We start from the raw sequence: 26,523 nt of genomic DNA on the forward strand, positions 1-26,523 counted from the left end.
TTTACGGTTTTTATTGGTGATATACAAAAACCAAAAAAAGGTGAGCTTACAATCGAAAAAAATGGATTAAATTTTGGTTAAATATAATATCAGTTTTACAGCGCATTTCGCTAGCCTAAAGTATACTTTTGCCGCATACACAGCGGAGCAGTACGTTAAAGGTTTTATCCTATTACACTGACGGAAGCTTCCGTTGGAAATTCGACGCTTAGAAAAAAAATAGTACGATCAAATGAGAAACGGAATTTGCATTCCATTTTGATACCACAGTTACGACAGATTTCAGTACGTTTTCGTTGGTGGATCGAAAAGGGCCACATGGCGCCACCATATCCAATCCAGCACGCCAGACAAAACACAGCAGGCTGCGTTACCAATAGCTCACGTGACCGTTTATCGTGATTTCGCTTGGCCATCAGTTGCCTGTGGCCGTTGCAGGAGAATGTAAGGCATTAGTCGTACAATTTCGAGGCAGAAAAGCGTACAAGCAATGCGCGAGAGCTAGCTCGCACAAGTTCTTTATCTCCTTCGCAAGCGTCGCAACCAAATACTGCTACGGTGAGCATATTGCAAATATGTATCGAGTATTGCTCCCAGCCTTTATGCCTTCCGGTTGCGATTGGCGTTAATGTTGATGGTGTCCCCGCTAAGACCCTTCACGTCGATACCCAACTCGTCGTCTGGCGTACTCAGCCAATCGCTTCCATTGCTTTCCGAACGTTGGAGTAAGCGATTGGAGGAGCTAGACTCGCTGTTGCTGTTGTTCGATGAGGTCGGTGCTTCTGGTCGTCTACTCGATCGTTGTTCATGCGGGTCAGTTTTGTGATCACGCGACTTGGACGTCGCCCTTGGTGCCGCAGGATCGGCTTCACTCTTCAACGAGAGCAAATTCTCGTAACTGGGCGTAGTGCTGAGCGTCAGGTTTAGCGCCTTCGTCGACGGGAACTGATTGAAGATGTTCACGTCCTTGGGCGGAGCGCCCTCATTTGGTGTTTCGACGAGCTTCTCCGTCTTGGGCCGTACGATGCTGATGCCGCTATCAAATGCACCGTACCGCTGATTCCCGGATGTTCCGCTGCCACCAGCCTTCGATTGGCCGCCAGCGTACAACTGCGACACGCCGGGACCGGCCCCCGTGGCGCTGTAGTACAGGTCGCTCTGGTAGCATTGGCTGGCAAGCAGGTTCGAGCCACTTCCACCACCTGCCCCACCTTGTGGAACTAGAAACTCACGTTCCGATCCACTGATGCTCATATCACAGGTTCTACTGCTTGTCGGTGCCTTGTGGTAGACGGAGAGGCCCCGAAAACGACGACTCAACGAGCTGCCCACCTCGCCGAGATGATCCGACACGTCCTGCCGGACGTCCGACAGATCGAGCATGGTCAGGAAGCCCGAATACCACGTTTGACGTGGCCCTGCAGCCGCTCCGCTGCTCCCGTTAATGCTACCACTGGCCACCAGGCTCGTTGGAATGTTGAGCACGTACGGACGATGCGAGAAGCTGTAGTGATGGGCCAGGGCTGCCAGGAACATTTCGATACAGATGAGGAAATTCTGCAGCTTTGTCGACAGCTCGAGCTGGGACTCGAACTCGGCGGTGTTGCTGTCGAAGATGTCCTTTATGATGCCGTAGTACACCAGCATGTAGATGATCACACTTTGGCTGTGAGACGAGACGGAAGGAATGGCCATTAGTAGTTGATATGAGATTTTCCTATCGATTGTACGACATACTTACAAGAAGGAAAAGAAAATGACAGCTTTGATGCAGAAAAATTTTGGTAATGGCTTCATCGCGCGCAGTTCGTGTCGGGTGGCACGGTAAAAGAGCGCTAGGCAGTACATCGCTATCGATTGGGAGCAATTGTTGATGAACACCAGGTATGGGAAGGCCACGGATGGCTGGAACTGGCCCTCTCCGTACACATGGTTGAGCTGGCAAATGCTATTCGAGGAATAAATAAATTGTTCAGTGATGGTTGAAGCTTGATTGGAATACGCTTGTTCCATACCATGCGACGATGGTGGTCAACGGTCGTACGACGGTGTATTGCAGAATGCCGTGCTTGCAATTGTGCACAAACTCACGGCCCATCCGCCAAGTCGAAAGACAGCAGCAAGGAATGAAGTGGTGCGTTTGTGCGTTAAACTCCAGGGCCCTTTCCAGATCCATCTCGAGATTGAGATAGTTTAGGAGATATTTCATGAAGTTGTATATTACGTAAGCCTCGTAGCACTCGCGTATACTGTCCATGTATATCGATTTGTTAGGATAAATTAAACATAGTAGCTAAAAAAATTCAAAAACATGTTTATATCTCCAAAGATCTCTAGCAGCATGGTTTAAAAACAATTAATTTCTTAGCATACCGCATTCAACGCGTAGATAGGCACCATCCAGAGGATCCTTAAAAGAAAACCAAACAAATAATAATTAGAAAACGTGCGATAAAAGATTGAATCTCATGTGTTCTACGTAAGCGTTGCATCGTTGGCAGATAAGCACGGCTAGAGAGTTAGAAGTTACTGTAACATTATCGAAGGTCATGAAAAGTGCTGCATAAGTAATGGACCGAGTTGATAACGCGATCTTACCATAGCCTACTTTGCTAGCAATTGCTAGGTCACAGTAACTTTCTCGTGTGATGAATCATTCAAAATACCGGTCGAATTACATTGCATGATGGTCGAATACAGGCAATTCAAACATGCTGAAGCTATTTTATCTGAAGAACCGGCTTCCATAATCGACAAAATGGGTTAAACTAATTTAAAAAAAAGGATCAATACATCGATAAACGCTACTGTTCATCTCATAACCAGGGCACAAGTAGAACCGAAAATGCATGCAAAATGTATCGAGTAAATCTAACCGATATAAAACAGCGCATGACTTTCGCCACTAGCTTACTTTTTATCACGGTTCAACGGTTACAGTGAATTTCACGGGGGTTAGCGCAATATACGAAGCTATGGAAAAAGCGATGATAGCCTAGTTTTACTATACCTACTGTAAATGTGTTTAGCTACTAATCGCATTCATAAGTTTACGTGTTGACAAAGATTATACGAATACGGTTTATGAACTCAAAGATTGTCCAAAAAGCTCTTAGAATGAGTCACGAATAAACTAATCTGCCCGTAGATGCGGTTCATGTTGATGTTTTTGATAGAGAGTAGAGAAAGATGAGAAGGGTTTGCGTAATTTGATTAGACAAATAATGTTGTGTTACATGTTCCGTCTGATTGTAACTAATGTCGCGTACTGATAAGCTGAGTCTTACACTTAAACGATCAATATTTTACCTGATAATATGTCTCTGAAGCTGGGGCTGCGTGTAGTGGATAGTATGCTGGGCGATTTGGGATATTGATATTGGGATGGCGCACAGGACAAAGAGGCCACCGATTAGGATAAGCTGTCCTTTGCGCGTAAACCCATCCTTCACTGAGTCGGCAATGAGTAGCGGAACCACGATGATGACGAACAGCGCATACAGGACGATCAACAGGGGCCGCAACCAGACCCGCCAGTGGATGCAGAACGAGATGCACATTTTGAAGCCGCCCTGTAGCGTTTCTTGGTTCTCTCACATGCACTGGTTTCTGTTTTTCGTAGCACAAATATCGTACAGTGCACCGATTAATTCGCACATTGACGTGGTGCTGGCTGCCACAACGTCGCTTGAGCGCTTGTAAGGTTTTGTTGTTAGATGCAATGGGCTACTATCTTACCCTAGTTAAATGCTCCTTGCGTCCAGGAGCAGGAACAGTTTTTGGCCTCACAGACGGCTACCCTATGTCACAATTTTCACCTAATTTTGAATAGATAATAGAACAGGAATGCTATGTTTTACTTAACAAGTAATAAACATTACAACAATGTACGAATAATGGACATTTCTTCTCAACATCCGCGAGTTTCACCTGCTTCTCGACAGCACGATACTATTGCTTACAAAGAACCATTTTCACTTTTCACCAAACACTTGACGACGGAAACACGTCGTTGGAACACGCATGCAAATACGATATAATCCGATTAGACTGTTGTAATCGCGCTCTAGATGGCTGGTGATACGGGTTTTGTTTACAAAATATCGCAACTTTTCGATGCGACTGCTTTTGTGAAAACACACGCAACGATGATGACAGCTCCAACGCAGACGCCATTACTGTCAGTCTATTGGATTGTTGGTAAACAAAGCAGCATCACGCAAAACGCTCTATTGTTTGCATCATACTGCTGCGAAATAGGCTAGTGACTGGTTGTTGCATTAGTTGTTCATTACATTCGAAATGTTGATCCGCAATATTGATGTTGAAAAGCAAGCTTGCATGCTCGTAAACTGGTACGAGCTTTTCCGGAAAAACTCCATCAAATCCCTTGTCATCCCTGTGCCGGATGACGTTCTGGCGTATCTGCGACGAGACATGCTCATCCTGCCGAAAGAGTGCACGAATTTCACCGATGTTGGCACCGGTGAGGGATTTCAAACGACACACTACAACACATTTGACGATCAGTTCAACGATAGTGATACTGATGTAGAGGACACCGAGGAAAGTGACGAACAGCCAGCATTTCCCGCATTTTCCCAGGCTCTGACCGAGGGGATTCAGGCTCTTGGAGGCAACGCATTTTTAAAGAGCGACTGGCACTGCCCCAAAGACGCACAGTGGATAACACTTGGCCAATCGCTGTGTGTCCGCGATATAACCGATATTTATCAACTACTGAAAGCATCCAGCTTTTGTAAGGAAGACTTCTCCGAACGTTCCTCAGTGAACGACAGTGGGTTTCATGTTGTGCTAAAGAAATGGAGAGACATACATCCGGGATCGGAGTTTCGGTGCTTCGTACGCAACCGATCTCTGATAGCTATTTCACCGCGTCACTGGCCCTCGTACCACGAGCATATTGCTCGCGAACGGACCGACATTGTGAATGATATTGTTTCGCTGTTCAAGGAAAAGATAAAGGGCGCATTCCCGCTGAAGGATTGTAAGAGCATTTGGATAGCTTTTAATTTAATTATTGTAACATTTTAATAGATCCTAAAATGTTACCTATTTCACTTCAGATGTGTTCGACGTATATCGCCCATCAAAGGATAAAGTCATCATCATGGATTTTTCACTGTACGGTAAGGGCCACTCCGACAGTCTGGCCTTCGATTACGATCAGCTTGATGAAGATGCATCAGTGGCCGCGATTGATGAGGAAGACGATCCTGAGTTCCGTTATCTTCCGAATGATTGTGGCATACAACCTATTAAGCGCAACGTGTACGGATTCCCGCAGGATTTCTGCAACTTTTTCCAAAATGCTGTCCCTTCTGGTGGTAGCGATGGCGGCGCATCCAGTGCCGAAGGCGATAGTAACAATCTGATCAACCGCTTAATCGAACAATGCAATCTGCAGGAGCATCGCGATAATAATGCGACAGAAGATTCGTAAGGTCGCATGAGAAGTAAAATCGATATGACGAGAGTGTGGAAAAGGCATGCACTATAAAATTATATGTATCATTCAAACACGTGTTTGATTCATTTTTTCCTTACAATTATTGTTATTCAATCTCGAGTATTTACACTGTATGATCCTTCAAAGATGTTGGTCACTGTTGAACATTTTAGCCACTTTTGTCTCATTTGATTCTCTCTCCATCCGACGCTTGCGAAGGCCACTGATTGTCAGCACTCAAGCGCTGTGCTGCGTTCTTTCGCAACTGTAGCTGTCGCACCATCATCCGTAGCTCGCGATCCTCCCCCATTTCGCCGCTAGAAGAGATCCATATCATCGCACGTAATGTCGAGACAGTCTTCCTGGTAGCTAGCAATGTTGCGCATTTCACCGGATATGGTCCTACCATCCGGTAGAGATCTGTCCGGGACACCCTCGGGACAACTTGCGTCGTCGGAGTCCTTATCAGTTTCATTCGCATGCATTACATGCGATTTGTCTGGACTAGTGTTAACATTCACGTGAATATTGCGTGCTTCAAAGTCCGGGCAGCACTCAAAATTTTCTTCTCCCACTGGAGAAGGAGGCGGATTAGACACTAAAATAAAACCAAAAGATATCGCACATAAATGAATGATGAGAATGAAAGACTTTTCCCCGGAAACGGTGAAGCTCTTCACTTACGAGTGCTGTGTGTTTCCGCCTTTAGATGGGACATTATCGGGAGTGAACATGGTAGCTCCGTGTCGTTTGCCGCCTGCCGGTTCAACGTTTTCTTCAACTCTTCTACCTTTTGATTTCGATTTGAGGTCTTCGTTTGCTTCCATTCTTTCTGCTTTGCTTTCTTATCTTCCTGGAAGATGTTTTTCTTCGTTTCCTGATCGACGTGCTCACAGTGCTTTAGGAGAAATAGAAACACCCCACCAGGTGTGCGTCTTCGCCAGCCTTTCTGCAGGGTAGACAAAGTGGTACTTTTAAAAACACACCAAAAATATAACGCCAATTAAGAACACGCACCATAACAAGCATTCCGCCATCCGCTTCAATTTTCTGTGTTTCTTTGAAGAGCTTCAGTGGTATCTCCCTCCCTAGGGTAACAACGACTCGCGCTAGAATGAAAAACAACGTTGATTACCACACCACAAAAGAGATTTAAACTCCATAAAGCCTCTCTTACTCAACAGCTCGGTATGCGCTTCGCATAGTTTTTCGGCCAGCTCTATAGCAAACTTTTCGTCGGTGCAATCCTCCTCGAGATTCAAATCCGGTATGTGCCTAAAAGCAAATCTAGGGCGTAATTTACGTTCATAGCGTACGGACTTAACTTAAATCCCTTTACCACGTTCCACACCTGAAACCTACCTAGGTGCACTTTGCGTACTGTCGTCGCTATTGGTATCAGTACTGTTGTTTCGTTTTCCGAGACGTTCCTTCACGTTGCTAGATCGTTCTCCGTCTCCTCCTTCCGAGTAGGAATTGTGAGCCGTTCGCATGCGTTTTCCACCACCCGCATACCCGTCCGAATCATCGGAGTTGGACTGCCGACGTTTCAATCGCTCGAACGCATTTCCACTGCTTAACCGCGTTTTAAGCTTGTAATCATACGATTCCACATCCCGATTGCGCATCCCATTCGCCGTGACATCACATCCGCGCATCGTTTCCATCAGGGTATCCTCCTGCAGGCTTTGCGTCCATATATTGTATTTATTTGGTAGAACGCTAGTGACCGGGCGGGAAGCAGGTTCACGGGCTTTGCCGGAAGAGGGACCTTTCGTTGGTGCATGACTTCGTCCAGACGATGGACGCATTAGCCGGGGCGCTTGCCCAAACCTCTGGTTCTGGTAGCACATCGATCTAATTCTTATATTGCCGCTACTTTCATCCGAGCTGCCTTCAGAGTCACTTTTCTCCTGGTGCAGCAGTTCTTCGTCATCCTGCTCATCGGACACAATATCCATTTGCCTGGATAGGCTGGCCGAGGCGGAGGCAAAATCACTTTTGGCCATCTCCGGTCGCGCCAGTGGAGTGTATCCATCGCTATCGCTATCGGACAGCTAAAGAAAAGTTAAAAAATACAAAGTTAGGCCTTGTAGCGTCCCGACTAAACAATGCCATACTTCTCCATCTTCCAGATCTTGCTTTGCGCTCGGCACATTCAGCGTCTCGTGGTCCATCATCTGTGGGCCGCTTTTGAACGATGCCACGGCCACCGAAATGTAGCTTCACTTGGCCACAGACTAGGTCCTTGAATGTGACCTGGAAATACGCTACAAATGCGTAATTTTACCTTAAAATTTTACTCGTTTTTTAGAAAAATGTAGCACTGAAACCAAACTGTCGTTTTTGACGTTTCTTGGGCATTCCCAGAACTTGACGGCAGGAGCCTAGTGGCTATGTAACTCAGCGAAAAAAATGATATCGTTTCAGCACCACTCCAATTTATCGTTCAAATATAAATGATTTCGTTTTTGTGCAATTTTTTTTTCGTATAACAAAAACTGATGTTATTAAATTTCAAAGCATGTTATTTGCTGGCTATACTATTTAAATTTTAATCGACATTTTATAAAAGATTTACAGCACTACTCTACTATTCGTTAGATCCGGTAAAAGGCCAAGGATTTTTTGTCATCAGTTGCGTATTCAAATGTTCATGATCAAACGTGTCTAGATTTGGATGTTGCCTTAACAAATAATTACATTTTGAATCATTCTATTCCTCTTTCTGTAGTCTCACCTTCAAACGGACTCTTTAAATCACAATCATCTATCATGTTGTCTGCAAAAGCAAGCTGCATATTTCATGCCATGTATCCTTGGATACAATTCCCAACAGTTGCATATGACAATAGTGTTGCTAAATGTCTAAGCAAACAATACGCAACAATTGTTACCGATGCCTCCCGATTACGTTTTAGCTGGTTGACCAGATTGCTTTGTCGGCAGATAGAGTTACGATAACTGTTTGCATGCTGGGATCGTCAATGAAATAAGACACTTTGCAAAGTTGCACGATCCATGGAATGATCAGATGATCATGATCCTCTCGTAAAGGGGTTTCCCTAGGGCCAAGCGTTGGTGTTAATCTAATCGTAGCAATCAAATCATATCGCACCAATGCATGGTTGGAACAAATTACACGGAATCGATAGTTAAATTACAGAAAGCAAAAACTCACGACGCGTTAAAGCTCGGTAGCAATTTGTAAATATAATTACCACTTTACCGATGTCGATCACGTTTCTAAGAAGCCGGGTGTAACCGCCGTAATGGCGGCATCGTACGATACTTAGCGTTGTTTGTGCGGAATAAATAATGATTACACTGCTTAACCGCTTTTTTGCAACCGCTCCCCGGGAGCAAAGTGCATCCAGCTAAAACTGACGTCTGTTCTCAGCTTCCGGTTGATGTAAGTTGACCCGCGCATCGACACCGTCGAACGTGCGTAGGTTTTATCTTTTGCGGAATTAACGTGGAAGGCGTTCCGTTGAGGCCAGGGCTGCTTTCCTTCAAACGTGAACCGAGCAGGCCCCGAGCAAGATTGAGGCCCAGCGTGCCCTAGCTTTCAGTCGTTTCACACGGCTATCTGGCAGCAGGGAAACTTACGCTTAATAACCTTCATTTCGGATGCATAAATTAGATTCCGCGCCTTCGAATCGGCGTTGATTGATTCCCCAAGTGTACACCCTACAGGGACTCGGGCGCTAGTCAAACGTAACGAGACTAATTTCATGTATGGAATGCCCGGCCTCATGCCTGGGTGAGCACACAGTATTGGGGGAAATAGGAATGATAAAAAATCACAGATTGTTTATTTTAAAAAAGCTTTTTATTTTTATTGTATGTATACTTCCGGATGCTGTTGTAGGATTTCCGTTAATTTGGCGAATAATTTCGTATAGATGTAGGAGTAAGACTAATATAACAAAAATAAAAATATCGAACAGAAACAAACATGAAGATGGCTTTTTAACAGCATTTGGCTCTAAAAGCAACGATATCACAACGGTAGTTAGTTAAATAACGATGAAGCTTTCACGAAAACTTCTCGTAAGTTCCTCCGCTTCCTATCGAATACGTGCGTTGTCCTTGGTGTAGAGTAGATGGACGAAGAAGTTCCATAGGACATTCCATAGGAAACCGCAGTAAACAAGGCCTCCACCTTTGGTCGGTCAGGTTCGAGGTTGAGGTGATTGTTTTCTTTTTGTAGTTTGTTCAGCACTAGGAAAGTAAGCGGCTTAGATAGCCATCACGCCCTTGCCGATATCCGGGCGTCCATGCGACGGTTACATCCTTCGCATTATTCCAACTTGATGCCCTCCTTCTTGGCGTCCTCGCGGTACTTCTCGATGTACTTGTTCTCCGGGTCGTACTTCTTCTGCAGCACGTTCCACTGATCCTTGCGGTTGTCGATAAGGTAGTTGATCACCTGAATGGCTCCACTACGCTGCTTGTCGCTGCACTTGGCGCAGTTCGTCTGCAGAGCTTCCGGCAGGATCTTCTTCAGCTCATTACCGTCCGGGGTGCAACGGCCCTCGTCCAGCAGACACTTGTAGTAGTTGTTGAACAGCCGGTCCGACTTCAGGATCTCGTCCACGTCGATGTTATCGTACTTGCTGGTGTACTTTTGCGCCGCCACAGCAGCGACCAGGGCAAGGGCAACAACGATGATCAGCTTCATGGTTGAACGTTGTGCGGGTTCTGCCGTAGAAGAGAAAATTGAAAACGCTACAGTTGCGGAGGTGATGTTCTAAAGGGCACTCAGGGTGCGCTAGAAGTAGTCGGCTTCAACACTGATTCACTTGGAGCGTTGTTAGCGATAACTTTTCACACGCGATTTAATGCACTCGCCCCGGCGATGCACACCGCGCCCATTCGGAAAATGCATTATTTTTACAACATCTCCTTGCGCTGTAGGTAGCCACACATCGCCATGATACTAACCGTAGTATGCGATCGAGAAACCTTTTGAAAAGAGACGTTGTGGATTCGCGATAGTGCACTGCTAAACTGTGCTCTAGCCACCGGCTAGGCGGGCCTTTTATATACATGTAAGAAGCCGACACAATCACATGTGCCTCGTGTTAGAGTCGGGGAGGATTGCCGTGACGACAACGCCTTCAACACCGGGAGCCAGTAGCCTGAACTTGGGGGTTGCCTAGACGGATGCCTTTCGACCGGTGTGACGACTACGATCGTGACGATCGTGATGACGTTAGCACGCACTGCAGCAGGGTGGCCCAAGGGGTGGCTCGGGGTGCATTAGTCGAACGGGAGGGTGGCATGAAAAGTAGATCGAGCGGGGGATGAGTGCATGATCGTGAACTTTCAGCTGCGAAGGGGTCGTTCGGGTGATCGTTATGCCCCCACGCGCCTTGGGAGGCGTTGCATTTTCATTTTCGCACCTTCCAGAGACGATCGGCGGTTCTCCTTCATCATCGTTGTTGGGTGTCTAAGACCAGTGTCTGATGGGGGGTTTTCCCCCCACCCAAAGCACAACCACTCGTAACTGCGCTCAGCCTCAGCTGCACGAGCTGACGAGCTGCATATAGTTATTATTATCGATACCAATTCACCCTCCGCGATAGATTGGAGGGGATCTGTGAGCCGACCGAATCGGTTGCACCTGAGTCGGAGATCGGGAGGCGAGTGGGAGGGGAGGTGGCGTGTGGAGCCCCACGGACAACAGAGTTTTCTGGCGGAAGTGGCATGATGTGGTGCTCGCGCATTACAGGCAAGAGAGGTGGCTTGCAGGTCGTGCAAATTTGCGCTGGAAGGTTGTAGGTTGTTGGGGCAGCTACCGGTGAAACCGTTTTTTTTGTGTGTCTGCCAATGTCCGTTCGTGCGAAGAGCTCGGAACGCGTGTTCGGACAATGGAAAACGATGGGGTGGTTTGAAGCGGAGGTCAAGGTGCGGTGGGGATAGTGCAGTGAGTCAGCATAGCGAAGAAAACTGTGGCCGAAAAATAGCGCCGGTACAGTTCGGTGGTATCCTTGATCGGTGGAATTGTTTAGAAGCTGCATGTTCGTCGGGGGCGCATTGTTATAGCGGTATAAAAAGCGGTAGCAGTTCTGCAGTTCGATACAGTCAGTGCTTCAATCGCAAGTCGAGAGCTTCTTCTCCAACAAAAGCTGCAAATTCGATTAGGTTAGCTTTGTGCCTGTTAGAGAGGACGAGTGAAACATATTACCGTATTTCAAAGTTCTAATGTTGATTAGTTATTTTATTTTGCTTTTGTACGGTGCCTGTCTTTAGCCATCATGAAACTGTTCGTAGCCATCGCTTTTGCCCTGCTGGCCCTTGCTGCCGCTCAGGAACAGTACACCACCAAATACGACGGTATCGATCTGGATGAGATCCTGAAGTCAGATCGGCTTTTCAACAACTACTTCAAGTGCCTCATGGATGAGGGCCGCTGCACCCCCGACGGTAACGAGCTGAAGAAGATCCTGCCGGAAGCCCTGCAGACGAACTGCGCCAAGTGCAGCGAAAAACAGCGCAGTGGTGCCATCAAGGTGATCAACTATGTCATCGACAACCGCAAGGAGCAGTGGGATGCTCTCCAGAAGAAGTACGACCCGGAGAACCTGTACATCGAGAAGTACCGCGAGGAGGCGAAGAAGGAGGGCATCAACCTGGAATAAGCCCTGTGCGAACGAGTACGGGAGCCGTACCTCTTGTGATATTTTTGGTTGGCGATATTTTGAATAAATGTGATATAATTTCGGCTCCATACATATGTTTCTGTTTTATCATTTACTATCTTCATTCGAGTACCGATGCATGTTTTTTTATAATGTATTGGTTGCAATTGCTTCTGACGGAGTAGGTGAAGTATTAAATTAGCATCCCTTAGTGAAGAAGTTATTGTAGTAATTTAGTAACTAGTAATTTGAATTCTCGCGCCAAATGATTGTTCAGCAAAGCATCCCTAGTGAGCGTTGCGCAACGCGGAGATGTTCAGCAGCCATTCTGACAGCATTGAATGACAGCAGTAGAACCTTGGAAAAAATACAAAAAAACACAACAAATTCTCAAGGGAAACAAAAAGGAACAAGGGCTGATGAGCGAAGGATGTGTTATTTACTAGGACAGTGTTTTAAAAATTGATGTGTATTTTTTTGTTTTTCGAGACGAACTCTTTCAAATTACTCTAAGCCGGCTGGGTTGCTGGTTAGCAAATTTAGTTGCAGCAATGGCAATGGAGCTAAGTATTTTAACTCTGAATATCTGGTAAGGATTGCTCAGCATCATTGCATTGTTCACGATTTCGTGTTCATCTCATTTTTGTCCTCTCGCACGCTTTGTTGTGATTCCAGGGGCATTCCGTACGTGTCGAAGGATCGAGAAGTTCGCGTGAAGGCTATTGGTGACGTGTTGGCCAGTGGCAACTATGATATCGTCTCGCTGCAGGAAGTATGGTCCGATAGCGACTACCAATATCTAAGGCAACGAGTGGAAAACGTGCTTCCGTTTTGCCACTATTTCTACAGGTGGGTAAATAGATGGCCGTACAACACGCAGATGAGGGAAAGGAATAATAGAATCCCCCTTCTAACCATCCTTCCCGTTACAGTGGCGTTGTCGGCTCAGGGTTAGCGATTCTCTCGCGGTATCCGATTGTATCGGCTTTCTTCCATGCGTGGTCCGTGAACGGCTACATTCACCGTATCCAGCACGGCGACTGGTTCGGTGGGAAAGGGGTCGGTATGGCCAAGATCTCTGTGAACGATCAGCTGGTGCATGTGTACGTTGCCCATGTAAGTATGGCAAATGCGGGAGAGCTGCGTGCAACTGGGCTGTATTAATCATGAACCGGTATATAGCATCCGATTAGAATCGTTAAACGCCAGGTTGATTCGTTCCAATGATGCGACGTGATTTGTTGCGTTAAGACATCATTGAGAAACCAATTTGATCCCTATCGACGTTCCGACGGCGAGACTAATGTCGGTTCCATTTTATTCAGAGACACCGGTGATTAGTTTGGCGACTGGCCTCACTGGTCATAACGTTCTGTAACTTCCTACTTCCTGTACGGAGGTATGATGGATCACGGCCACGTGGCAGTAAATTAGCATAACATGTTAATATCACCGGGCGACGCTTGCTTACGACAAGCATGACATTTGTGCTCTTCTCTGTTCTTTCCAGCTTCATGCGGAATACAACCGACAGTGTGATGATTACATGGCCCATCGCGTAATACAGGCACATGATACGGCACAGTTTATTGAAAGTACTCGCGGCCAGTCGGTACTGCAAGTGCTGGCTGGCGATCTCAACACCGAACCTGGAGATCTCGCTTACCGCGTTTTGGTTACCAGCTCGAAGTTAAAGGATTCGTATGACCGAAAATTGGTTGGCAACTACATCGGCACGAACGAATGCCAGCACAACAGCTACACCGATGCTTTGGCGGCCAAACAGGCACCGAACGGGAAGCGTATCGACTACGTGATGTATCGCATTGGGGACAATTACGAGGGACGTTTGCTGGAGCATCGGTTACCCTTACCGGAACGAGTGCCTGGGCAGTCTTTTAGTTACTCCGACCACGAGGGCGTGTACGCGAAATTGATACTAAAGAAAAGCTCATCATCCTCGACGATTCAGAACTTGATCGCGTGTAACAGTGGGAAAGCCCGAGAAGAGGAGAGCTGCAGTCGCGATTCTGAGGACGAAATGCAACTAGAGGCAGTACTGGCCCTCCGTGAGAGTGTGGCGATTTGTAACGAAAGCCTAAAGCAGCTTGAATCGCACCGGCGCAGCTATTCGTTGATGGCGATCGGTGTGATCATTGTGCTGCTTAATCTACTCGAGCTACAGGCACCGTATGGTCTGAAGATCGCCTTTCTGGTGCTGAAGTTTCTGCTCTGTGCGATCATCATATTCTTCGTGGTAATGGCCACTATTTGGAACGTGATGGAAAAGCACGGCATACTATCGGGGAAGCTTTCGATGGAGATTGCCCTGAAAGGGTACAGCCTTGACGGCCCCTCGTCGGGGCTGGCTACGGGTCGTTGAGTGAGAAATAACGCGTTGAAATGTATTTTTATGCTTCCATCTCACCCGGTAGCACTCGTTTTGATAGTAACCTTCGCTAAATAACTCTACGGCAATAGGCAACGATAGAAGAGTGCACGATTGCCGGTGCTGTGCACCGGCCACACAAAGCACGGTCCGGTAAATAGTTTGTTAAAGCTGGAAGAAATATAAACATTCCCCGAAATAGAGCCCTTGCATGGGAAAACACCGAAGCGCTTTGTTGTTTGATTTCGATTTTCCCTTCGCCGCAGGAGGCAACATCGTCCACGGTCACCTTGAGCTAACTGCACGCCACGCAGCTGTGAAGCACTCCCTTGATTTTCTCTTACGATAAGCACCCGTTTAGGTTGTGGGGCTGGGTAGCGTACGTTGTTGGCATCAACCGATAAGTTATCTGACCGTAAGCTTCTCCATCGTCTCGGTCTACCCATTAAATGGCATCGGTGGCTGAGTCACTGGTGTTTTTGTGGAAAAGCTCCACGTCAGGTGTGGCTATCGGTTTCGGTGGTTTATGAAGCGTGTATAGAACGCGAATCGCATGTTGGTAAAATAAGAAAACCTATTAATTCTACAACACTACGGCTGAAGGAAACGGCGGTTGCGCTTGACGGCACCGGTCGAAATCCGGTTGGTGGTCCGATTTTTGTTGACCCGTTTTGGAGAACTTTCCGGAGATGTTTGGTAAAATGGATAAACACAGCAAACTTAACACTTTCAATGAATAAATCATGATTTGCTTCTAATACTTCGACGATACTTGATTGAAAAAACAGGTGACGATAGCACGTGCCATGTGTGCATTCAAATGAAAAATGATTATTGGGACTTCCATGATTTATTGTATTGTGTTTTTCGATCAAACAATGAGTGAATCATGAACGATTTAATTTGGGGATAAGCCCACGATGTTTTTATAATAACAATTTCACGATTGTAATGCCGTCGGCACTGGAGCTTGATTTCGTTCAATTTTCGAACACTTCGAAATGATTTGCCCCATGATGACGTCAATAAAATGCTTCAAATGTGCCTCGTGACGAATCGTTGAACGAAACGAGAAGACGAAATATACTCACGCTCCTCGCAATAATTGGATCAATTCCCTAATTGCGGCTGTAGATTCGCGCAGTTTATAGCGTTTGCCAGCCCTCTTCCTGGATGTTACGGCCCGATCGCCTTGGAAGAATAATAACCAAACGCACCCTAGCAGCGATGTACGCGGCGCGGATTTAGAACGGAACGTCAACAACAAATCGCCAGCATCGGTGGAAGATTCCATCTGGCCGGCTTCACATGACGCAAGGGAATTGCGCCGTTCTTGGCACGTTGAATATGGATGCCAGTTTCCTGGTAAATAGCAGCGAAGATGACGGGAATTCCCAGAAATACGGCAAGAGCTACCAGCTGTAGCCTTCAATTACCGGTGTTGGAAAAGTTACCGGCCGGCTTTCTGATGAAGCGACATCGTGTGACGTATGTGTCGGTGCTGTTGGGCGGAAAAATACCACCCTATCAGTGCACGAACCAGGCTGCACCGGATGCTGGCAGGTTGTGGTTGCACAACGGCAATGGCGCGTGCTCGAGCGTGATTAACGCTGCACCGTGAACTTGAACTTGATCTTGTTTTTGCCGGTGACTCGTGCAGCTACCAATCCGTAGTCGCTCAGGTAAGTGGCACGGGTGGTCGCGATCGCAACACAGGACAACGTGGCCGCCCTCGAGCCGGGTCGGGGTTAGTGCGAGTCACAACGTGCCGTTTAATTGTGACGATCGTCGCTATCTTAAGGGTGAAATCGATTGGAAACGCGAAAAGCAAGCAACAACCGTGCCCTGGAGCCAGCTATAAAATCGATTATTTGGCTTCTCGGAAGGTAATCGTTAGACCACATGCTAGCTGCTCCACAAATCTCAACGGTTTTAAGGCGGCGGGTATCGGGAGCGAGTGAACTGGACGAGGAAACTCGCTGTGTGGAACTCCCGTCGATTTTGCAGTTTGAAAGCGGAGAAGAGTCATTGACATGATCATGTCATGATCGGAAACCAGCATGATTGATTGCGCTGTCACGATCTGGCGCTTTTCGGGAGGAAATGATGGAGCATGCGATTCGGTGAATAAATGATGCCCCATGGGTCTACGAAATGCGGTGGCGCGTGTGGCTCGCAATGTTCTTTATCAACAGAAAAAAAAGGAAGATTGCTAAGCGTCCTGGAGTCAATGGCCATTCGCACACTCGTCCGCAATGTCTTGGCTTTTTCGATGCGGTCGAGGAGCAGCAACTTTTAACACATGGTGCACCGAAGTCACATAATGTTATATTTTTATGCCAATCACCAGTCACAGGAGACGTTCGAGGCGGTTATTTCAGGTTTGTTTCTCATATTATTTGCACATGCTCCCCGAGGCGACGACTGTACCGTCGGTTGCATCATCGTTTCAGGAACGAACGAGTTTTATGTGGAGAATACCGCTACAATAGGCCCGGAGTGTTTTGTGAGTAAAGCAACGATCGAAATGCTTCGAAATAAATGAGTGTGCAATAAATGAATATTATAGAATTTTAACTTGCTTTGGATAGAAGGAATTTCAATGGTATTATATTAATTACACCTCCATAAACTTTGGACAGGTTGACTGATTAGTTTATTCCCTTTAATCGATCGTTGAATGATTTGACGAATTGATCCGCCGGCAGCCGCCAATGACCGTTGAAGTGTGGCCCAAGGGCAGCAGAGTTAAGTGTCCATGACGAGCCAGTCGATGCACAAGTTTGGTTTGAATTTTGGCTCTTCCTCGGTTGGTCTTCGAAACTAATCGATCGATCGATTGTATAGTTCTTAATTGATATCCTGTCATATTGCGGGTCTGATGGCTTTTTTACAGGGAAGATTCAAAAATTTTAAAGAAGATAACATAAATGATGAAACGTAGCTTAAATATTTAAATCCACTTTTATAGCAAAGAACGGAAGTGATGAGCGAAAAGGAGTAAGAGACAAAACGATTCATTTGTTACTTCTTATTTGAATGCGTAATTTTGGATTGTTATGGAACAATTCAATTCACGAAATATGATTCAATGGATTTCAATTTCAGCGACAAGGAAATAAAGGAAACAAAGCTGCTTTTTGCTTCGTAGCCGTATTGAAAATCCTTCTTAAAGATCTAAATTTGAAGCATGATTCATTGCCCTCAGAACAAAATGCGATAAGAAACGTCCCACGAGGAAGTGCAGCGTCTAAAAACGTGCTTAGCATTGGCAAGTGTAGGTACTTATCTTCAGCGCTAAATAAATCGTCCCACTCGAAACGCTGGCGAGACGCATTTGAACGCAAATGACGCACGTGGCGTCCGTTGACTTTAGACAGGAGCAAAAGTGCTATCGGATGTAGTACAGCATCTCGTCCAGGGCGAAGATCTCTCGAGATGAGGTGTCTGCTTCGGTGGGGAAGATATACACTCCAACATTTTGTTTGTTCATGTTTGGAAATAGCTACTGTCGAAAAAAACATCAGCGAAACAGAAATATTCCTGCAGCATATTGAATCCCGTATAAACCGTAAAAATGATCCAATTATGAGCAGAAACGTTAAGAAAAACTTCTCACTGTTTGATTATTTTACCCGAGCAACACCATCGCAGTCAGAAAATGTTAGAGATTGGTTTTTTGCTTCATAATTTGTTCGAACGAATTATCACATCTTTAGCGTGCATTTTTATAGCATCCACGCAATGATGGCAAAAGCTCCTGCCTACGGGTGTTTCCAATTTCATGCCGTGTTTGTTCGCTGCGTAGCTTTTACACGTTAATCATCTGTGAAGGGGATCATGGGTAGCCTAACGAAAACAAAAAAGTTCGCTTCATTGGATTGTTTCCGTTAGGTTTAGTTAGGTCAACCAAAGCCACCGTAAACAATCGATAATCGCAGACAAAAATGAATGAAAATTAAATGTGAACGTCACGCCACTGCTGTCGGCGTGTCTAGCACGCTTCTAAACGCGCCAGCTTGAGTATGCCACCTTGAGGGACTGTTTACTGTGAGCTTCACAGGTTTTAGGTACAGTTTTCGCAATCAGGGAGGCCCGTTCGCAAAATACAATAGATAAACACCATTTTCTCACACGATAACCCTTTTACCACTCGCATGAACGATCCTCCTAGTGCTAGTCACAACGGAAAACCATGGTCAGCGATGCTGTGGCCATAGATCCACCCGCTGCCTGCTAGAGACCGACTGGATGGCTTTTTTTGTCACCAAACCACCGGGCTTATGGACGGACCGAAACAAGAGCTAATATTTGTCGATAAGAGAGTGCGGTTGGGTAAGGTCTTTTTGCTTGATATTTATGTTTAAAACCGCTCAAATTTGGCAATCGTGTTTTGCTGTCGTTGTTGTGGATGTAATTGCTAGTCGACCCGATCCGGGGATAGCCATTCGCTTCCGATTTCTTCCTTTTGTGGCACACGTGTGACGTAAATGGGCGTTAGTTTGCTAAAATCTCTCATGAACGGGTCCGATGCAGACCAGACCGATTCCATACTTGTGTGTGCTTTAATCTCAAGCGGTCGAGTGAAATGTCACCTCCAAATATCCGGACGGATCATGAAGCGGAAGAAGCGTGGTTTACTTTTCGCCGATGTTTATTTGACCGCTTTGCGCTATGAGGGAGAGAAAATACGATAAGCCTAGAAAGTTTCATTGCCCATTTGCGGCGAAGGGAGCGTATTTTTTGCTCCAGCACGGATCTACGCTAGAAATCAATTACTTTGGACAGAGCCTGTATTTGGGGTTTTTGAGCTCGTTCCTGAGGTTCGCCTCGACATTGGGACGTTCAGCCGTTTGCCTAGAAGACGAAAGTGAACGAAAAGTAGACTAATGAAGATCAGTTGTCTAGCTATCAATCTAGCCATTTCCTTCTTCTTTTATTCAACCTTCAAAATTACAAATTACGTTTCTCATTTGGCTGCTTTTTGCCGGCTTCATGCGGAACATTTTATCCGACTCATGCCTTGCACTTATCATGGGTTTTGATCATGAACTCGACCGCACGCATGAGAAGTACGTACAGAGAAGATGATTGAAGTGCGATTTGCGTATTTTGGCAATTGTTCGGGCGCACGGAATTCCCGAACCGACTCGTGAGCTCGCCATACCGGAATGCAACAATTTTCGACCGAGCAATTATCGTTTTATTGATGCTTACTCGGCGAGACTTTACTGCGCGATTGATTTACTCAATACTGGATGGTTTTTGTTGACCTCTTTGTACCGACTTTTTTTTAGAAATGCATTTCGGCAGTTGAAAAGGGGCGCATTGACTGTTGCATTTATTGGGGCAATTCTTTTCTGACGTTTCTTCTAGTCAAGTGGAGTACCACAATTTTACCATATGCCTGTCGTTCTGTGGTACTTAAGTAGCTATACTTAGAAATTCTATCACGCTTAAGGGCAAAACAAAAGATAATTCACACCGCTAATTACGCGGCCCATTCGTGATCGATTAGCTGGACACGCGATGCAAAACGCCCTGATATCCCGTACCGTCGGTGGCATGACTAATGCTCGGTGGTGGCTTTTGTAAGGAAATTTCCATGCACAGCGTGCTAAAACGGGCCACTTAGATTGCGCTAATTGACCCCCGAGTGGAAGGCTTCCGTTTTGTGGCGAGATTGACACCAGGCGTTCTCTGAGGGTTGTGCTAATTTGGCGCCCCTTTTGCCGTAGGGCTGGGCGGAAGAGAACTGTAGTGCTTGCAGTGAAAATGAAACGACTTAGGTTGTGATTGTTTGTTAGGCGTACAGGTGATTCTAGATGGATGAAGGAGTTGTTCAAACTGTCGCTGGAGAATTGTTTCTCTTGACCCACGGCAACACGTGTTGCGAAATGCAGTCTGAGTAGATTGTTCTGGTTTTCCTCCCATATGGCTCAATTCTCCAGGTTACCACCTAATAGACAGTGAACTCTATTGTTACAGGGTGAATGTAGAACAAATGATTCACCCTTCCGTGAGCCAAGGGTAAAGTTGAAGCAAACAACAAGGCTACAACGGCACAGTAACGCTTGTCCTTCCATGGGCTCGATCCGATCATCATGATCCAGTGCTTTTCGTGGTTGCTTGGATCATAAATCAATCTAGCAAAACACAGGCACACCTTCAACTCCTCAGCATGTACTTTGACCGATTTCCCCGTCTCCGGGCGATTCACGCTAGGCAATGTTAGCTCAAATTTCTTCGTCGGTCAGAGCCGAATAAGCATGATTGATATCTTTCCTCAAATTTAGCATCTGCGGTGCTTTCTTTTCCCGCACGCTCACGGATCTGACTCCCCCAGCAAAAAGGTGATCGAGGGCGCAGGATGTTGCAGAATCAAAATGCCGGCTAGTGTCGTGCGATCGCGCGCTGAATGACCGTTAATCGTACCATTTTGATTGACATTCAAAGATTAGACGATTTGATGAACGCGCCAGCCATTCGCGATGGGAGACACATTGCATTGCGTTGTTCTGCAAAATTTCTCTTCTTCCTGTGTTGGCCGTGCGATTGCCTTCCTGGAATATTACTGACCATATTGGGGCTTATTAGCGGAACTGGTTTCGGGATCTGAAGACGAGGTTTCCGATCCTTGGTAGTACACTGGTTTTAGCTAGATTTCACGACCATGAATCGAACCTCGCCGTGTCTGGATATTGCAAGGTAAGAGGATCAACTGATCCTCGAAAAATCGTACTCGATGCTTCCTCTCCACAAACTGCTCAGTTTACGTACAAGTATTCTTCTCGTCTTCTATTTGTTGTTGATTTGGCTAGGTTTCGGTCGTTTGGTGCCGATCATGCTAATTATGTGTCAAAGAAGAGAGCAGTGAAGTTTGCAGGGGCGATGGAGGATGCTGCATAAGATTATGGCGTAGCGTCTCGCCTGCCAGAAGCTTACCAATAGCACCGAGGGCGTAGGAAGGCCTCTTGAGTATTATGGGCCAGCGATCCGAAAACAAGACGCGTGATACCACGCCGCGAATGTACGTCAAAAATAAATAAAATAAAGCGGCTTCATCCCACTCGCGGCCCCAGTTTGTTTGTGCGTCTTTGCGGCCATCTCCGAGGGCGGAAGATACAAGAGGATTGCGCGAGAAGAGTACTTGTGGTGTTCGAGAAGAAGCAGCTAAAGCATCGCAGCGCCACCAACGAGGTTCTCGCAATATAGCGATAGTTGCGAGATAAAACAGGAAGGACAATCAGCTGAAGCTCTTGGCAACGTGCACGGTAAGGGACTAGGGACGAGGGCAGGCCACCCTTGCCAACCCTGCATGGCAGAAACCTCGCGAGATGACCGGCGCAGACACACCGGCGAGAAGAAACGTCGCGCACGAGAAGGCCTGAAAATGAAACAAAACAAGATGAACACAGGCAAAACAGTATGAAGGAGCATGACGGATCAACTGCGCATGGAACCACCAGTCGACGGGACCAGTCCGGAGGTCCGGCGCCGGGAAGCGAACGAATTTTCGTCCGTATATAAGACCGCTCCAGAGCTGCAGATAGGCACAGTTTGGCATCTGCCTGAATTCAGTGAGCAACGAGCGAGTTCCACCAAACGGTAAGTGCTTTGCCATCCGGTGGCTCCCCAATCCTGCTTTTCAACCCGATCCAGTGAGCGGAAAGGCTCAAGTCCAAACGATCCGAGGGTGCAGGCAGGGTAGCACACAAATTATCGATTTAATTGCAACGTTACGCCAGGAGAATAGATCGCACGCAGTGATAATCAATAGATTACAGTGAAAGGAATCGTTCGATCATTCGATAAAAGAGTGAAATCTAAGAGATGTGTGAGAGAGCGGAATCAGAACAACCGTTTATACAATGTGTTGTGTATAAATCGGGTTCGTCGCTTATTTTTGCTCGTTGAAGTCTTTCGTTTAAAAATCTAAGTTTGCTTACATTTTTGAAGTTAGTTGGTTGAAAAACCATCATACAATGGACTTTTTTGCCTAAATATTGTTTTATGTACTAGTTTTTATAAACTTTTACTTAGAATTGCCTATTTTCATACAAATTTTAGGCTTTATAAAAGATAAATCCGAGGCAACCCACATAGCACATGTTATTTTTCTTTATGAATTTTGCCTGTCTTTGAAATAAGTATCTTTTCAAAATTACCCTTGAACAGTATGCTAACGTTCTAAGCACACATGTTTACAAACAGTATTTGCGTAATTCTAGCTTCGACCCTTGACGATCGCCTGGTTCTGCTGCTGATTTCTTAGAAATCTCAGTTTTTTGGTCTGCCCTCCCGGTGTAGGAGCATGCTAGTAACATTCAAAGCACACAAATACAGTACACAGCTGCGTGTTGTATCGTGTAATCAGTAATAACTGCCTGTGACTCATCATTTATCACATCTTGCTTCCCGGCTAGACCTGTTCAGAATAGAGCCCCGGTGGGGCTTTAGGGTTGTAGCCAATGTTCGGCCTCGGGAAACTAGGCTTGAGAGTACGCTTTACTCGGCATCTTGTTTCCCGTGACAATGGTGTGCGTTTACCCCGCTTGTGGGGTGGGGGTTGTGACATTAGTGGGTTATCAGGTTGTCGGGGCATTTCATTGTGGTGTTGCCCTTTGCATAGGATAGGCAGAGATTAATTCCGTGTACGATTGCTCGACGAGAGTGTTCTAGTAGATGATATGTTATTTCCTTATGACTAGAATGCAGCGTCAATGATCGATGAGTTTCATTAGCGGCACGAGGCTTCACGGTAGTAATTTGTTTACGGTTTGGATTCTAACAGACGCTCGTTCGCCTGTTCAATAAATCGGTGAAAAATAAACAATTGATGCCAATCGATATCGTTCTCCCATCCGCAGTTAAACACCCGTGTAGAGATGAAATTCTTCGTCGTCGTCGCCCTGGCGCTGGTTGCCGTCGTTGCCGCCCAGGACAAGTACACCACCAAGTATGATGGAGTCGATCTCGATGAGATTCTGAAGTCGGACCGCCTGTTCAACAACTACTACAAGTGTCTGCTGGATCAGGGCCGCTGCACCCCGGACGGTAACGAGCTGAAGCGCATCCTGCCGGACGCCCTCAAGACCGATTGCGCCAAGTGCAGCGAGAAGCAGAAGACCGGCACCGAGAAAGTGATCAACTACCTCATCGACAACCGCAAGGACCAGTGGGAGAACCTGCAGAAGAAGTACGACCCGGAGAACATCTACGTCAACAAGTACCGTGACGACGCCAAGAAGAAGGGCATCAACCTGTAAGGTATGGGACGCTGAATTTTTGTCAGTGTCTGTTCACGCAAACCGACCCTCTCTCATGGCAATGGGTGATTGGAAAATGACGAGATACCGTTTAAGAACCGAAGCGCATACCGAGCCAACTCCAAACAGAACTGGTGCCGTCTAGTGTGCTGTCGTTTGGCCGACGCACGAACACCTTTTATAGAATAGAACCTTAGAAGCGCCAACAACGGAAGTAACTCAACACCAAACGTTGCTTTCGAGCCCACCTGGGCTGCTTTGGTGATGTGATATGGGAATGTAGATCAGCGGTTGTCTTTAAATCAAACAAAAATCAAATCATTCCTGATTCGTACCTGCAAGCTGGCAACAGCTGCGGCGAAGTGATCGATCAAGCCAAGCTGTGCCTTCTGAGTGAAATTCAACCTCAAACTTCATCAGTATACAAATAAATACAGTCCAACAAACAATTTTAACACAAAACCAAAAGAAACAACTTTTTTTTCATTCACCGAAAGAAGCTAGTAGTAGGGGCTTATTACCAGGATCAAGGGGATGCATCTTTAATCGTACAGTGTTATACAAAATCAACGCATTCAGTGATTGGTAGACCACTGGTGCACCACATCCTCAGAAATTTGTTTTTGTTGCTGCAGTTGACCTGTTTTTATGATTGATTTATGGTACCCTTGTGCATCGCGCCATGCGCCTTATATGACGAAGTTCACTCCCTTACTGAACGTGTTACATAATGACATAATTTGAGCACATTTCGCCATCCTGCTCGGGATCCGATTTCACTCCACGTCTCGCAACAGATGCGGAGGTATCAATTATGATGGTGCATCCGATGCATGCGATGGGACCGTTGCATGCCTGAGGTGGGTGTTCGTTTGCTTGAGAGCTTTCGTTTTCTTCCGAAAAAGGAAAGCAGTTAACATTAATGACGTTCCCGGCGGATGAAGGAGATAAAGACAGACAGAAGGCAACGCGGGGGGTGTTTTTATTGCATTGAGTGTGTTTTTATTCTTTTTGGTTAAGGTCATGCGATATTCATTGGGTTGAGACATTGTTCACGCCTCGGATGGTGGAGGGACATATAAGGGTCGTGTAGTGATTGCCTCAAAACTAAGGGATGTTAAGAACCCAGCCATTGATTGTGTGGGCACTATTTTCGAGTAGCATTATATCACTCGTTATGCAACAAGTTTCTCGCATCTGCATTCGATAAATAATTTTCTCTTTTTATTACTTTTACACGCATAAAATATTAACAATTTAACTGATGTTAGTGAGCTAATTTTTTACATTGATAATAACACTTAACACTTTAGAAATTATTCACTTTAGCAATGATTTCCCATCCGTCTTTATTTGTACTTAAAAATGACGGCTACCCTACTACAAAGCAGACGCACGAAGTCTGGCCGAATGAGGAGATCTGGGAGAGGTCAAATCAAAACGTTACGCTTTGTGAAAAGCGCATCAACCTTCTCGGTGAGCGTGCTGCATGGAGGAGACCACGTGGTTGCAAAACGATGGCGCCTAATGATGCACGGCTGCCATTAGATGGAAATTGTAGTTTGATCGAAGTTGAACTGTCGCCAGCAAGACGGCATTGGAGCGTGTGATGATCGAAATTGCTTGCCGCTGGAACCGGCATAGCACTGCCATGGAAAATTGGTTGCTTGTGCACGCGAATGTCGGTGGTCTTATAAAAAAATACTACGGAGTTGCATCGGCATTCGCTCATCGTGCAAATGGTGGGGATTAGTTTTCACTCGCATCCGTTCGTCCTTCACCGTGATCGTGGTCGTGATCTTGAGACTGCGAAGAGTTATGATCGGATGCGTGGGTCTCAACCACATCGGTTCCGCCACCACTTGCCGATCGGTCGCTCTCTTCCTCATCCGTTTGGTCACCGGATCCGTCTGATTGCAAGTACTTCCGTCTGTACTCACCCGTCGGATCGTACAGTTGCTCGAGGATCGTGAAATCGTCCGGCCGGTTGGCGATGATGAACTTGATCACCTTGTCCGAACCGATGCGCTGCTTTTCGGAGCATTTCGCGCAATCACTCATCAGCGCATCGGGAAGGTTGTCTGGTGGGCGATAAAACCCCGTAGTCCATTAATGATAACGCGCAGTCAATGTCTAACAAGCACCCGCTAGAAATTGTGCGATGATCTTACCTTTTAGCTCTCGTCCATCGGGCGTGCAGGGTCCGACTTTCTTGAGGCAGTTCATGTAGTTATCCATCAAGCGCTGGCTGTTGAAAATTTCCTCCAGATTGATGTTATCGTACTTGGTCACGTAGTTGTCAGCCCACACACCCAGCACAAACGCAACTAAAACAAACACTAGCTGGTAGCTCGCCATCGTAGGCATAAATGATTATTCCTTCCGTTGCAACCACTAGACGGAGTTCTTTCACTGAGGGAATTTCCACTTGAATAAAGCCGAGGATGTTGAGATGACGGTAGTTTTATAGGAAATGGCAAGCAATTTGTGAAAATTATCCATTGATAGTAGAAGGGTCTGTCCCTTGAAAGCGCATCGTTGCTTAGCTTTTCGTGCCGAAGACACAACCGTTTATAATAAATCATCCAATAATGGGCAATAACATTATTATCACCTTGATGCCGTGATTGCCAGTATCAGGGAATGTTTCCTGTAGCTGGGCATCGCAGTTTTGTACGACTTTTGTCAAAAGTTGCAAGTAAGTAAAATCATTTGAAAATGACGCCTAAATGTATGCAATTGAGTAAT

General features: G+C 46.1%; 7 protein-coding genes across 7 annotated transcripts; 4 read left to right on the top strand and 3 right to left on the bottom strand.

The window, feature by feature from the left end:
* Positions 1–521: 521 nt before the first annotated feature.
* LOC128723785 (transmembrane protein 184C) lies at positions 522–3,560 on the bottom strand. Its single transcript, XM_053817550.1, has 5 exons — positions 3,310–3,560; positions 2,374–2,410; positions 2,016–2,293; positions 1,742–1,948; positions 522–1,666 (listed from the first exon to the last, which is right to left on the bottom strand). Exons 1-5 carry the CDS (start codon positions 3,558–3,560, stop codon positions 601–603), a joined length of 1,839 nt encoding a protein of 612 aa, XP_053673525.1. The 3' UTR covers positions 522–600.
* Positions 3,561–4,302: 742 nt separating this feature from the next.
* Positions 4,303–5,464, top strand: LOC128723786 (cell division cycle protein 123 homolog). Its single transcript, XM_053817551.1, has 2 exons — positions 4,303–5,008; positions 5,088–5,464. Exons 1-2 carry the CDS (start codon positions 4,303–4,305, stop codon positions 5,462–5,464), a joined length of 1,083 nt encoding a protein of 360 aa, XP_053673526.1.
* Positions 5,465–5,610: 146 nt separating this feature from the next.
* Positions 5,611–7,692, bottom strand: LOC128727415 (phosphorylated adapter RNA export protein). Its single transcript, XM_053821327.1, has 6 exons — positions 7,591–7,692; positions 6,833–7,527; positions 6,648–6,757; positions 6,488–6,579; positions 6,155–6,419; positions 5,611–6,068 (listed from the first exon to the last, which is right to left on the bottom strand). Exons 1-6 carry the CDS (start codon positions 7,648–7,650, stop codon positions 5,788–5,790), a joined length of 1,503 nt encoding a protein of 500 aa, XP_053677302.1. The 5' UTR covers positions 7,651–7,692; the 3' UTR covers positions 5,611–5,787.
* A 1,588-nt stretch (positions 7,693–9,280) lies between these two features.
* On the bottom strand, positions 9,281–26,136 carry LOC128723787 (uncharacterized). The gene is made up of 4 exons (XM_053817552.1): positions 25,947–26,136; positions 25,540–25,856; positions 10,418–10,475; positions 9,281–10,174 (listed from the first exon to the last, which is right to left on the bottom strand). Exons 1-4 carry the CDS (start codon positions 26,131–26,133, stop codon positions 9,774–9,776), a joined length of 963 nt encoding a protein of 320 aa, XP_053673527.1. The 5' UTR covers positions 26,134–26,136; the 3' UTR covers positions 9,281–9,773.
* On the top strand, positions 11,585–12,202 carry LOC128727417 (ejaculatory bulb-specific protein 3-like). The gene is made up of 2 exons (XM_053821329.1): positions 11,585–11,620; positions 11,729–12,202. Exon 2 carries the CDS (start codon positions 11,734–11,736, stop codon positions 12,115–12,117), a length of 384 nt encoding a protein of 127 aa, XP_053677304.1. The 5' UTR covers positions 11,585–11,620; positions 11,729–11,733; the 3' UTR covers positions 12,118–12,202.
* On the top strand, positions 12,602–14,725 carry LOC128727416 (putative neutral sphingomyelinase). Its single transcript, XM_053821328.1, has 4 exons — positions 12,602–12,706; positions 12,793–12,966; positions 13,050–13,233; positions 13,628–14,725. The coding sequence occupies exons 1-4, from the start codon at positions 12,669–12,671 to the stop codon at positions 14,498–14,500; spliced, it is 1,269 nt and encodes a 422-aa protein (XP_053677303.1). The 5' UTR covers positions 12,602–12,668; the 3' UTR covers positions 14,501–14,725.
* Positions 22,071–24,232, top strand: LOC128727418 (ejaculatory bulb-specific protein 3). Its single transcript, XM_053821330.1, has 2 exons — positions 22,071–22,114; positions 23,377–24,232. Exon 2 carries the CDS (start codon positions 23,395–23,397, stop codon positions 23,773–23,775), a length of 381 nt encoding a protein of 126 aa, XP_053677305.1. The 5' UTR covers positions 22,071–22,114; positions 23,377–23,394; the 3' UTR covers positions 23,776–24,232.
* Positions 26,137–26,523: the final 387 nt, after the last annotated feature.

Source organism: Anopheles nili, chromosome 3 (genome assembly GCF_943737925.1).
Source record: "Anopheles nili chromosome 3, idAnoNiliSN_F5_01, whole genome shotgun sequence".
Lineage (NCBI taxonomy): Eukaryota > Metazoa > Arthropoda > Insecta > Diptera > Culicidae > Anopheles > Anopheles nili.